A 12,547-nucleotide genomic window follows, 5' to 3' on the forward strand; every position below is an offset into this window, starting at 1 on the left:
ATCCTTTAGCTGCAGTGAATCAAAACCCAGTCCACCAAATTACAATTATTTAACCCAGGATCCTTGGGCCTGAGTGCTAGAGAAAAAGCACTCTCACAACGAGCAAGTAAAAAAGATTAATTAATAGATAACCTCTGGAACTAATTAACATCCATGTGTATATCACATTGCAAAAAATAGTAAAATACCAACAGTTGAAACTTAGATTTTTCAGATCAAGATATCTATTCTAGCTACAAGTTTCTTTCTTGAGAATGCTTACATTCTAACTCCATTTGCATCATATGATATAATTTGCATGTTATACATTACTAAGTCTATCTATACTCTAATGAAATAAATATATTTAAGTTTTGACTCTATGTATCTAAAAGTTCAATAAATGTTTAATTAGCAACCAAATACCAAAATATTTATCAAAACATATGAAAAATATTTCTGAGTTTTTAAGTTCCAAATTTGGGCCTTTTTGGTTGGTTAGTTCTAACCAATATTTTCATATTTTAAACAACTTTTCACACATTTCTACACATAACACACTTTTTTAGTATATTAAAAACACTCAAACAGGCATATCCAAAATAAGTTCAGCCTAGCCTATCAGATTTGATTGGGGGACTTTTTGAGTGATTTACTGAAGCTCTCTGCATCACTGTGTGATTCTCTCGCCTATCAGATTTGATTGGTGGACTTTTTGAGTGTTCCAGAAATCCCCCTACAAAATTCTCTAAGCAAAAACCAATGGCTGTCTATGTGGGTATGTATTTCTTATTTGAATTGTGATTGTGGGAATTATTGTTGATTGAAGAGATTGGCAGTAAAGATTGTGTTTCCAGGGTCGTTTTTGAGAAAATTCAAATAAATTTTTTTGTGTGTTTTGTTTGATTTGTTTCATGTGTTTTGACAATAATCAATTTGATTTTTTTTTTTTTTTTTAATTTTATATGCTTGAAATAGCTGGTCTTCTTTCACTCTCAATAGAATATATAAATAAATATATATATATATATATATATATATTTATAGATGACCCCAACAATCCAGCTTTATGGATTTCCCTTTACTTCTTCTGATGTTTCCAATTCAAGTCTAAAATTCATTGTTCCATCGGTGGTTTGAAGGGCCATGAGAATTAGTAATTGGAGAATATCCTATTCCATGAAGCAGAGTGCTTCTAAGTGGACTCACTTTCTTAGCCATCTATGTGTCAATACCTGGTTTTTTCTAAAGCACTTTGTGTTCTGCCACTTTCATTATAAATATGATTACGCTAATGGAATTCTTTGTCATAATAGTTGCTCCACTTCTTTTCAATCCTTAAAAAAAAACACCATTATACATATACTTGGGAATTTTCTTTTGTGAATGCATTATTGATTTGAGTAGGTGGTTTTGGGTCAATTTACTATTTTTTGCAAAATGTTTTTGAGTATATGTTGATAAAATTTTCTGTATTAAGCTTTATTTTCTTTTCTGTATCATAAATTGAAAGATGTATCTTGGAATTAAGTGGTGTGATACGTTATAACCAGTAGTAGAATGTGGGGCTTCGTTGTCTTGGGCTACCCCAAAGATGGAACTCTGTGAATTGCATTTGCAACAGATGGTGAAGTCAACTGTTTTGTAATTCTAGAGGGATTTATTCAGCTTTTTATGTGATAGTTGTTGGTTTCTGTAACTTCAACAGTTTATTGTTGGCTTATTATTTTAATATGTACTGTTTTAGCTGTGTTTCTTTTGTATCTGTAATTGAGTTTGTGCACACGCTTAGATAAGTCTTAGGTTTGGAACTTTGTAATTGAGTTTAGTAGTGTGTTTTGACGATAATATTTTTTGAAGTGAGTTACATCTTCAATATTTTAAATAGATATTAAAATGGTGATAATCAATTTGAATTTTTTTTGTGTGGAAACTGAGCTATGAGTTTGAATTTGTTTAGTGGAAACTGAGAGAAGTGAAGTTATCAACTTGCTTTCATTACACAACATTCCTGATAATCTTAGCGAAATTGGTGTGGAGTACGTTGAGGTTAGTTTTTCAGAATTGAATATTATATTGCTCAACAACATTATTTTTGTCTTCAAACACATGAACATATGGACATGCAAGGTATGATGCAGCTGACACATTGATTAGATAAGATACATTATTAGATAAGATACATTCAAATACTTGCAAGGCTACATGACTATAACTGAAAGTAACTGCACAAAACAAAATGGAATTCTTAAATCAATTAGAGGATTTAGTTTAGGCTTTTGCTTTTAATATCTGGGTTCCTTTGCCTCTATAAATTACTGGTCACTATAGAAAAATGAGTTAAAGTTAGCTAACAGCAGCAACTATGGTGATGCAGGTTATTGTTTTTTCATTGGATAGAATCATAAAAAATTTTATGCTAATCTATTTAATTCTTGAAGAAAATAACATATATAGGAAGAGTTCTCATTTTTTTTTTTTTTATGAGGGTAAGCTGCCTGCTCTCCCAATCAAATTGTTTGATGATATGAAGGAGATTAAGAAAGAAAAATTTGCACTACACTGCACTGCACTGTTTCATTAAAATCTGCACTATACTACACTGTTTCAAACTTTCTGTACTGTACTATTTCTCTTCTATTAATGTTTTTTGGCTGAAAATTGGATTCTTACTGTTTTGCAGGTAGGGATTTAGCATTTTGATATCTGGCTTATTTGGTAATACAACTACAAGACGAGGAAAGTCAGGTATTTACCAGTCTTTCCTTTATTCTGTACTATTTATTGCATATTTATTGGTAATATGTTTGTAGAAAGAATTTGAAATTGGAATATGATTGCATATTTAAGTTTCTTGGTTATCTCAAACTTGGTTTTATGTTTGGGTTAATTGTTTCATCTCAAGATTTCCATTGTTTTAATTACTTCTATGTACAATTTGTATTTTATCAAATAATCATGTTTTTATTTTTATTTTATTTTTTTTTTTAATTCTGAAGTTAGTATGTGAATGCTATATTTTTCTTCAATTAAGAAGAAAAATACAACTAAATGACTATAATCTCAAGTAAGGATGGGAATTCTACTCCGTCAAGAATTTTTTTGACTCTTTTGAAGAAATTGACAAAGCAATTTAGCTTGATAAAATAACAGAAGTATGTATTCTTTAATTTAGCAAAATTACAAATATGATATTTAAGATGTATATGTTGTAATACATTCCTCAACCTGTTCTATTGCTAGGCTTACATTAGTGAAACTTGATGTTCAAAGCAATGTGCAACTCACACCAACATCTGTACCCAAGGAAAACAAAAGGGCATATTTAGGGACTGCTACAAAGTAACAAAGGAAGAAGATGCAAAAAACACTTTAAAGTTGTCTTTCAATCTCTAAGATTTTCTATGCACAATTTGGTTTTAATGGATTTGTGATTTTGGTACTAAAGATAGTGGAACAAAGGAAATTTTTTTGCTTTTATGCACAATTTGGTTTTAAATTGAAATAGAGAGGAATTAAACTCTTTTATTTAGTTATTTGAGGATACAACTCTACTTCAATGTTTTTTAAATATTATGAATACAATGAATATTTAGTGGAAGTCATGAAATAAATGAAATTGAAAAATTAAAAAAAGAAAAAGAAAAGCCATAGCAAAAATACATGGTATTGGGACTTATGTGCAAATTAAAAACTGTTGGGAGGAGCTTCAGCTTAAAACTGTGATCTATGTGTCATCTTTTGGGGCAGTAATGATATTTTATGTCCTTCTATTATGGATATAATTTTTATTTATTTTCAATTAAAAAAATTAGTAGCATTCCCGTGCGATGTTCTTTTGTAATACTTATTAAACCAAATGTAAAAGCATATTATGATTATTGTAATATATTACTTCATAATATCTGTATTTATCTCATTTTTAATATTACTTCATAATATTACATGTTTCATCTTATATCAGAGTTAATTTAGCTTTCAATAATTGAAATTAGAGAGATGTTTAAATTTGAATGTGTTAACATTTGATTTAAAACTATCCTGTGCATCGCACGAGTTTGCGACTAGTATTATATTATATACTACTCCCCAAAAGAATCACACTCCAACCACATGAAGTGCACCGGGTGCGCGCCAATGCATTATTCTCCTGCACCCACCAATCACATGCTTGATGCATTTTTATGGTTCGACTATTTGGTACAGAGAGTACTTTCCTTCAAAGTTATTTACTTATATATTAATGATTTTTTTTTTTTTTTTTTTGCACACTTCTCATTAACATTAGTTTGACTATGACGAATCTTGGTCCATCACAGCACCATTCTGATTAAGTGCCTAATTGCCTCTCAAATAGCATACTTAGACAACTTTGAATAAAAATAAACTTTTAAAAAAAATATTTATTCAGATTTATCGCTTAGTACATAGGGTGACAATGACATACCTAAAGAATTTTATTTTTATTTATTTATTATGCAGTAGACATAGAGTTCAATAGATTCTCAGGTCTCTGTTTAATGAGTACTCAACTGGCAGTAATCAATTATTATGGTGTCCTTCGCAGTGTAGCTGTAGCTGTAGCCGTTTTCAATGCACTTTCAACCACCATTATTGTCTATTGTAAGGGCTAATAGAATTTAGGCGAAAAACACATTTTGGTCCCTACATTTTAAGTTGATTTTCGTTTTAGTCCTTAAATTTTTTTTTTACCGCTTTTAGTCCCTCTCCTGAAAAACGCTTCCATTTTAGTCACTGCCGTTATATTAGAAACGGATATTGCAGACGTGACAAACGGCAAAGTTAAATAATAATAAACTAATATCCACGTGGCCTAAATTAATAATAAAAAATATTTTTTAATGCCACTTCAGCATCTAAATTAAAAAAATTAATTTATTAATTTTAACTAAATAAAAAAAATTAAAAACAGAATTAAAAACTAAAAATCTTATGAATTGAAATCTAAGTGTGCCTTAAACAAGAACACAAACTCAGATCCAAGAACACAAACCCAGAAATTATTAAAAAAAAAACTAACCAAAGCCAGAAATTCCGATCTCAAAGCCAACCCACAACTACCAAAATAAAACCCACAACAACCCAAACCAAGAAAATCAACCCACAGCCACAAACCCACTAATCACTGTCAATTATTATTCTTATTCTCCTAACCCACTATCTGTTCTATTCTGTTGCAGAGGATGAGAATGAAACGAAGCATCTAGAAGGTCTAGAAGGAGCCGAAACTCATCTCCGTCTCTTCCAGATTGATCTCCTCGACTACCCCTCCATTCTCCGCGCTGTTAGTGGCTGCGCCGGTGTCTTCCACCTCGCCTCTCCCTGCATCGTCGATCAAGTCCATGATCCCCAGGTTTGTGCTCCGATCCTCTATCTTTAAACATTGGATATTCTCTTGCAGCTGGAATTGATTCTTTATTACTTTTCTAGTAATGTGTATGTGATTTGGGAGTGGTGCATTTACAGAAGCAACTTCTGGACCCAATTTCTAAAAACCTAGCCGAGAAAGCAGCTTGGGATTTTTCTAAAGAGAAGGGTTTGTGGCTGTGGGTTGATTTTCTTGGCCTGGGTTGTTGTGGGTTTTATTTTGGTGGTTGTGGGTTGGCTTTGAGATTGGAATTTCTGGCTTTGATTAGTTTTTTTTTTTTTTTAAAATAATTTCTAGGTTTGTGTTCTTGGATCTGGGTTTGTGTTCTTGTTGTTCTTGTTCAAGGCACACTTAGATCTCAATTCATAAGATTTTTAGTTTTTAATTCTGTTTTTAATTTTTTTTATTTAGTTAAAATTAATAAATTAATTTTTTTAATTTAGATGCTAATGTGGCATTAAAAAATGTTTTTTATTATTAATTTAGGCCACATGGACATTAGTTTATTATTATTTAATTTTGCCGTTTGCTACGTCTGCAATATCCGTTTCTGATGTAACGGTAGGGACTAAAATGAAAGCGTTTTTCAGGAGAGGGACTAAAAGCGGTAAAAAAAAAAACTTATGGACTAAAACGAAAATCGGCTGAAAATGTAGGGACCAAAATGTGTTTTTCGCATAGAATTTATTCAAAATATTCAACCAAAAACAAAATAGGCCCTGTTTGAATTTATTCAACTTAGGCCGGTCTTGTTTGGTAAGCAAGTTTAAACAAATATTTTCACATTTTAAATATCTATTCTAGCTACAAGTTTCTTTCTTGAGTATGCTTACATTCTAGCTCCATTTGCATCGTATGATATAATTTGCATGTTATACATTGCTAAGTCTATCTATACTCAGATGAAATAAATAAATTTAAGTTTTGACTCTACGTATCTAAAAAGTTCAATAAATGTTTAATTAGCAACCAAATACCAAAATATTTATCAAAACATATGAAAAATATTTTGGAGCTTTTAAGTTCCAAATTTGGGCATTTTTGGTTGGTTAGTTCTAACCCATATTTACATATTTTAAACAACTTTTCACACATTTCAATACACAACACACGTTTTTAGTATATTAAAAACACTCAAAACAGGCGTCACTGTGTGATTCTCTCGCAACGGCAGAATGGCTCTCATTTGCTTCACTCTCCTCCTGCCTTTTGTTAAATTCTTTGAATTCACTTTGGAGCCACAACAACCGCAGGTTCGGTTGGATTGCACAAAACCAGACTCTTTTAGATATATCAACAAACAGTTCTTTACAGAACATAGCGAGGGCCTCATCTGACTTCAATTCAGGAATTTTGGCTAACCTCCTTTTTACTTTCTTCATCAGCTCAACCTTGTCTGAACCCGCAGTACTAGCCTCCGAGTCCGAGTCCTCAAGAGAAACACTTGATATTCCTAAGCCCTTCGGTACAACCGTTGTACAGCTTCCGAATATGATGTCTAAAATACTTACATTTGGCAGACCTACTTCACGTATAAAAGCCGCCTCAGGGAACTCCTGCATGAGCATGGATTACAAACTTCAATTAATGATTCCACAAATTAGAGAAAAATGTGCTACATAACCTTGGGGGTATTTGGTACGTGCGCTTAAAAACTGAAAACATGTATTTGAAAACATGGATGAAAATAAAAAGTGTGAAAATTTGTATAATGTTTAAAGACTGAAAACATATATTTGAGTGGCATTCCAAACGGGCCTCAATAACTTTGTCAAGTTGCTTTTTTCTTAAATTTTTTCTAGCAATTTGATGTACAAAGAACAGAAATGGAAACTAACCTTTAACTTTCTTTCCCACCATGAGTTGTCTGCCAAAGTAATTTTACCATTAACCCAATCAAGAACGACCAACTTCTCCTCATCCTTGATCAATTTTATCCAGATTTTCCAGCTAGAAAGGAGTTCCATATATTTATCAATAATATCATCGACCGTAAGCCTCGATTGATATTTCTTATTTAATTCATCTGTAACATAATATAACCCCTCTGGTATGTCCATCATTCCGTATTTTTCGACTCTTTCCATGCACAACTGACAATAAGATTCTGTGACTTCGGGATTGCTCAAAAATGCTTTTCCGGCATCCACATTTTGCTGTAGGTAACAGCCCAAAACACAAGATTAGCATACAAACTATCTAGTACCAAAACAACGCTAACAAAACCTTTAGAAAAACAAAAAATTGTCACTGGGTTTATGAGAAAAAAAAAAAAAAGATTTTACAAGCTATTATAAGTATATAATCAAAATCCTTGAGCGCTGCCAATGATGCTTGACGCTTCACAAATTTGAAGAGAAGACAGAGTAGAGAGATGTAAAGTGTAGAAGAAAACAAAAGTTGCAGATTAATTAGGGGCACTATACAGATAATATATTTGTGCTTTTTAACCAACCAGATGTACACAGCCATCCACAGTGCACTTATAAAAGCAAAGCAAAACAAATTTGAGAGTGAAAATGGGGAAATGGGACTAACCAGCTCGTGTGAGCTTTCGCTTCTACTTCTACCTTCCATGGTGTAAACAGCTTCAACTGCTAGATTTTAATCTTCTTGGCTCTCAACGATCTTTAAGACAGGGTAGAGGGATGTAAAGTGTAAATCTTCTTGGCTCTCAACGATCTTTAAGACAGAGTAGAAGGATGTAAAGTGTAGAAGAAAACAAAAGTTGCAGATTAATTAGGGGGACCTTTTTTTTTTTTTTTTAAGAAATAATTAGGGGGACTTTGTAGTTAATTAAGATTTGGTATACCAGTCAGATCTCTTCCTGTCCCCTTAAAAAAAAAACCTTTTCTTTTAATTTAATTTATTATATTTAATTTTAGCTTTGTTATACGTGTATTACAGTACCACTAAACCACTGCTGCCACAGTAGGCAGCAGCTTTAAGTCTTTTAAGTGTAGGCTTCGTAAAGTCTCCTTTTTAATGTTTTAATAATATTTTATATTAGATTTAAATTTGAAAACATTGGATTTCTATTAAGTTACTTCTTTCTTTCTTTTTTGAATTACCTATTTATTTATTTTATTTAGTTATTTCAAGAAGAGCATTTACTATAGATTTTTCAAATTTTTGTACTATTTAGAGAATGAATATTAATTTTTATTTTTTATCTATTTACTTTTTCAAATACATTTTCTAATTAATTCTCTATCATTTTCTCCATCTTATTTAAATATTATTTTTTTCATTCATTTTTTATTCTTTTTATATTTTTCAACTAGGACTTGTATTTTAAGTTAGTTACAGGATTCCTAAACCAACTAGGACTTATATTTGCAAGTACCATGAACAATAAATTATAGGACTCTAGACTTATAAAGCATGAACAATAAATTATAAAACAAACACAAACACAAATCCAAATTCATTTCAAGATTAACCTAAATCTGAACCCATTTTGAACTTCGTCCCAAACCTGGAAATAAACAATCAACCTTATTCCCTTGAAACTCCAAAATCCAAATTAATAGCAAATAGGACACAAACCCATCATATACCCATAAACCCATTTTTCTAAACTCAAAAAATAACCAATTAGAAATATGATTTCAAATGATTGAAGTTGGCATACTAGTTTGATTTCAACTTTTATGAGAGAAATCCAGGATTGTTAATGTGAAATATAAAAAAAATTAAAAAATATCAAGTTATAAAAAAAATGAAATTTTATAATTTCCTTCTACCAATTTTCAAAACTTGAAGTTGTTACATAATCTGAATAGGGACATTTTGAAACCATATAAAAAAATTTTGAATTCAAAAAGAGAACTCCTAAAATTTTGGAATTTTTTTTTATTTATGTTCAAAAAAAAATTACAGTTCCTGCTTATCTCTAAAGTTTATCATTTTATTTGTTTGAAAAATAAAAATATATATATATATATATATATTTATAAGAGATGGGTTAAAGTTACACTTGGTGTAACTTCACAAGAGTTATATATTTTATGAACCATTGATTACTATTAAATCTAAGAGTCAAAAAGCACTCATAGTAGTGTCATTATTGATGGTCTTGAAAATATATTCGTCCACCCTAGAAGGACAATAGGCAAGGATGATACTAGAATCAGCCAAGGCCGGAAAGAACTGCCTAACAAAGACTCAACCATCGTTCCTTAGTTATGGTGAGGCGTTACATAAACAAATAGCGGTCTTTAGTACCGTAGTTAGTGAATAGACTTTATGATTCTTATATTTTCATAAATCTAATGCATTAAGTGGAACTAGCTGATAATTCTCAAAAAAAAAAAAAAAAAAAAGTCCACAGGGGAAGGAGCCCTCATGCCTAAAATGAAACTGCTAAAGAACAGTACCAAATACCTTGAAGGACTTCATGATAAAACAATCAACAGTGGCAATGAACAATAAATCACCCACCTTGGGCTAAAATCAAACAAGGATGGATTGAAGTTACCTATGATAGATTTCTTTCAATTTTCAAGATTTCGCTTATTTCAATTTCATCAACTAATCTGATCAGTTTTTAGACCCCTTAAACAATTGATTAACCCTAGTTAATTAGCCAAGTTGTTACTTAGTCAGATTAACAAATCTAGGTTATCACACTAATAAAGATCAAATCATGCAAAGCAGCGGAAAATAAATAACACACGATATGACCACCCAGGAAACCAAACCGGTGAAAACCTAGGGAGGATTTGACCTATCTATCTTCAAGGTAAACTTGAATCCACTATCAGAAAGAATCGAAGTTCATACAAAAGGACTTACAAGCACCCCCGCTCGACTTCCTAATACTACCAACCAGTAGAACTTACTGACACGACCACATGCAAGTTCCGAATCTACGGACTCTTTCTTTCTTTGGATTCCACCAGCTACAAGCACCCCCGCTTGTGTATTCTTTAAACTTTAATGGCAGCAACTGTTTTGATCATCAAGGTTTAGAGAATATCTCTTCCTTGAAAACCCTAAGTTTGTGTGAAGGAAAGCTCCTCTAGATCTCACAAGAGATTTACACAAACCGCAATATGAGCAACACTAAAACGTGGCTAGGGTTTGCCTTTTATACTTAGGACAAATAAGAAACCCTAAAAACGTTTTAAACACATAGGGTTGAGTTGGACGAATCTGCAGAAAAGCAATCTGCCCAACGTTCGATCGGTCGAGCCTAAGCTTCGATCGATCGAGCTAGGCCAAAAGCCATACTGCTTTCTGCTTTCCACTCGATTCCAACTTTACATTGACATACAACTTTAAGCTAGTTTTAAACACTTCTAAACACATTGTTTTGATCATGGTTTGCCAACATTACACATTAGAGTTCTAAAATACATAAAGTCCTAAACTTTAGAACCTAACATAATCTGTTTCAATTAAAAAGATTTTCTTTTTTTTTTTTAATTTTGGTTGATAATTGGATAGTTACAACGGAGAGGGAGGCCTTGAACCCTAGATGTCTCTATTGAAAACATCAAAAGGTGCTAAACAGTTTGAGCTACAAGTCTTGTCTGTTTCATTTGAAAGAATCTTGCAAAATCTTTAAAACAAAAAGAAAAAAGAACTATTCTCAAAAGCATACCGGGATCAGATTCAATTGTGCACCAAGAAATGACTGGAAATCTATAAGCTGCAACAATGAAATAAGGTAATTTAGAAAGCATACATAAGCATCATGATGAAATAACTTGAACGATTAAAGGAAATCAACTACTTAATTAATTTATAGATAGTAAATAAAATTAAAAAAAAAAAATTGGCCCCATTTAAGCCAAAAGCTTAATGTGATGAGTTTTGACCCAACTCTGTTATATTAATAACTCATTTTTCTCTTTACTATTCAATGTGGGACAACTTCACTCACACGTCTATACACAAAACACAATACAAAGGCAGAGAGAGAATACGTGAAATCTGATCAATTCTAATTTTAATTCATTAGAACAAAAAAAAAAATCTTAAGAAAATTAAAGCTAAATTGTAAAATTTTAAAAATAAATAAATAAATTGCAACAAAATTATGGTCCCGTTATTTTTGTGCATATATTCCATTTCACAAAACCTGGGCTTCATGTCTATAAAGGGTTTTGTTTTGGAGAAACTATAACTACCCACAAAGCTAAAATAGTATTTCCATGGCAAAAAAAAAAAATGGAGAACAAGAAACCCTAGAATCTGACTCTGAATATTTTAGACTTTAGATACATAAATTAAAGTTAGAATAATAATTAAAATCTATATGAAAGTTAAGTTTATTTTCAATTTTCTTGAAGAACCAGTTGGTGGGTAGGGAAAACGAGAATGAATCATGTATTATTAATTTTTCATACAAATTTGAGAGAGAGAGAGAGAGAGAGAGAGAGAGAGAGAACCTGTGGGTCTGGGAAAGAAACTGCACCTTTTTTTTTTTCTGTTTTTTTTTTTTGAGAAACAAGTGAGAAACTGCACTTAAAGCTTAACAAAGAATAGTTTACGCCCGAACTGAAATAAACTGTAGAGTTTTTATTTTGCCATCCATAAAATAGTGGGCCTCACACTTAAATTTATTGTTGGGTTAATATTTTCTAAATATAGTGTTTAAAAACTTGTATCCTATTTTCTTAATTTTGAACATGATTTTGAAAATGGCTAAAGGTTTGTTTTCAGGATACAGAAAATGTTTTTAACAACATTTTGTTTTTAACGACATAATTGTAAATAAATTGAAAATAGTGGACCCCACATATTTAACCAAATTCTTTTATATCTTATATTAAGGGCCTTATCTTTATCATAAAAATAATTCCCACACTTGAAATTTGAAACTTATCATTAAAAAAAAAAAATTTGATGGACACTATTCTCTTATCATTATCCACAAAAAAAAGAAAAGAAAAAAAATAATATACAGATTTTATACGTTATTTTTTGTAAATATTTTAAAAATGAACAAATCTCAAAAATCGAAATGGTCTCCCAAACAATTATTTTTTGTTTTTAGTATTTTGAAAATTGTTCTTAAGAGTGGGAGCCAAACATGTAAAATATAAAAATTATTATCTGAAAACTAGTTTCAATTTCAATTTTTAAAAAATTGTTTTTATATTGTTTTTATAGGGACACGATTATTTAACGGCCCAAGAATGACATTGGGCTCGTAAGTAAAGGACTCTA

At 31.1% G+C, this 12,547-nt stretch overlaps 1 protein-coding gene and 1 long non-coding RNA gene across 3 annotated transcripts; one reads left to right on the plus strand and one right to left on the minus strand.

Moving 5' to 3' along the window:
* The first annotated feature begins 1,958 nt into the window (after window positions 1-1,958).
* LOC115963709 lies at window positions 1,959-3,068 on the plus strand. Its single transcript, XR_004085902.1, has 3 exons — window positions 1,959-2,028; window positions 2,663-2,727; window positions 2,979-3,068. It is a non-coding gene; the product is annotated as an uncharacterized LOC115963709 (long non-coding RNA).
* A 3,340-nt stretch (window positions 3,069-6,408) lies between these two features.
* On the minus strand, window positions 6,409-11,027 carry LOC115960749. 2 transcript variants are annotated; one of them, XM_031079770.1, is made up of 4 exons: window positions 10,977-11,027; window positions 7,907-8,050; window positions 7,207-7,524; window positions 6,409-6,924 (listed from the first exon to the last, which is right to left on the minus strand). In XM_031079770.1, exons 2-4 carry the CDS (start codon window positions 7,943-7,945, stop codon window positions 6,493-6,495), a joined length of 789 nt encoding a protein of 262 aa, XP_030935630.1. In that variant the 5' UTR covers window positions 7,946-8,050; window positions 10,977-11,027; the 3' UTR covers window positions 6,409-6,492. The 2 variants fall into 2 exon arrangements, with proteins under 2 accessions (XP_030935630.1, XP_030935703.1); XM_031079843.1 differs by having other exon boundaries at window positions 7,907-7,996; window positions 10,977-11,021.
* Window positions 11,028-12,547: the final 1,520 nt, after the last annotated feature.

The sequence above is a fragment of the Quercus lobata genome, chromosome 1 (assembly GCF_001633185.2).
Source record: "Quercus lobata isolate SW786 chromosome 1, ValleyOak3.0 Primary Assembly, whole genome shotgun sequence".
Lineage (NCBI taxonomy): Eukaryota > Viridiplantae > Streptophyta > Magnoliopsida > Fagales > Fagaceae > Quercus > Quercus lobata.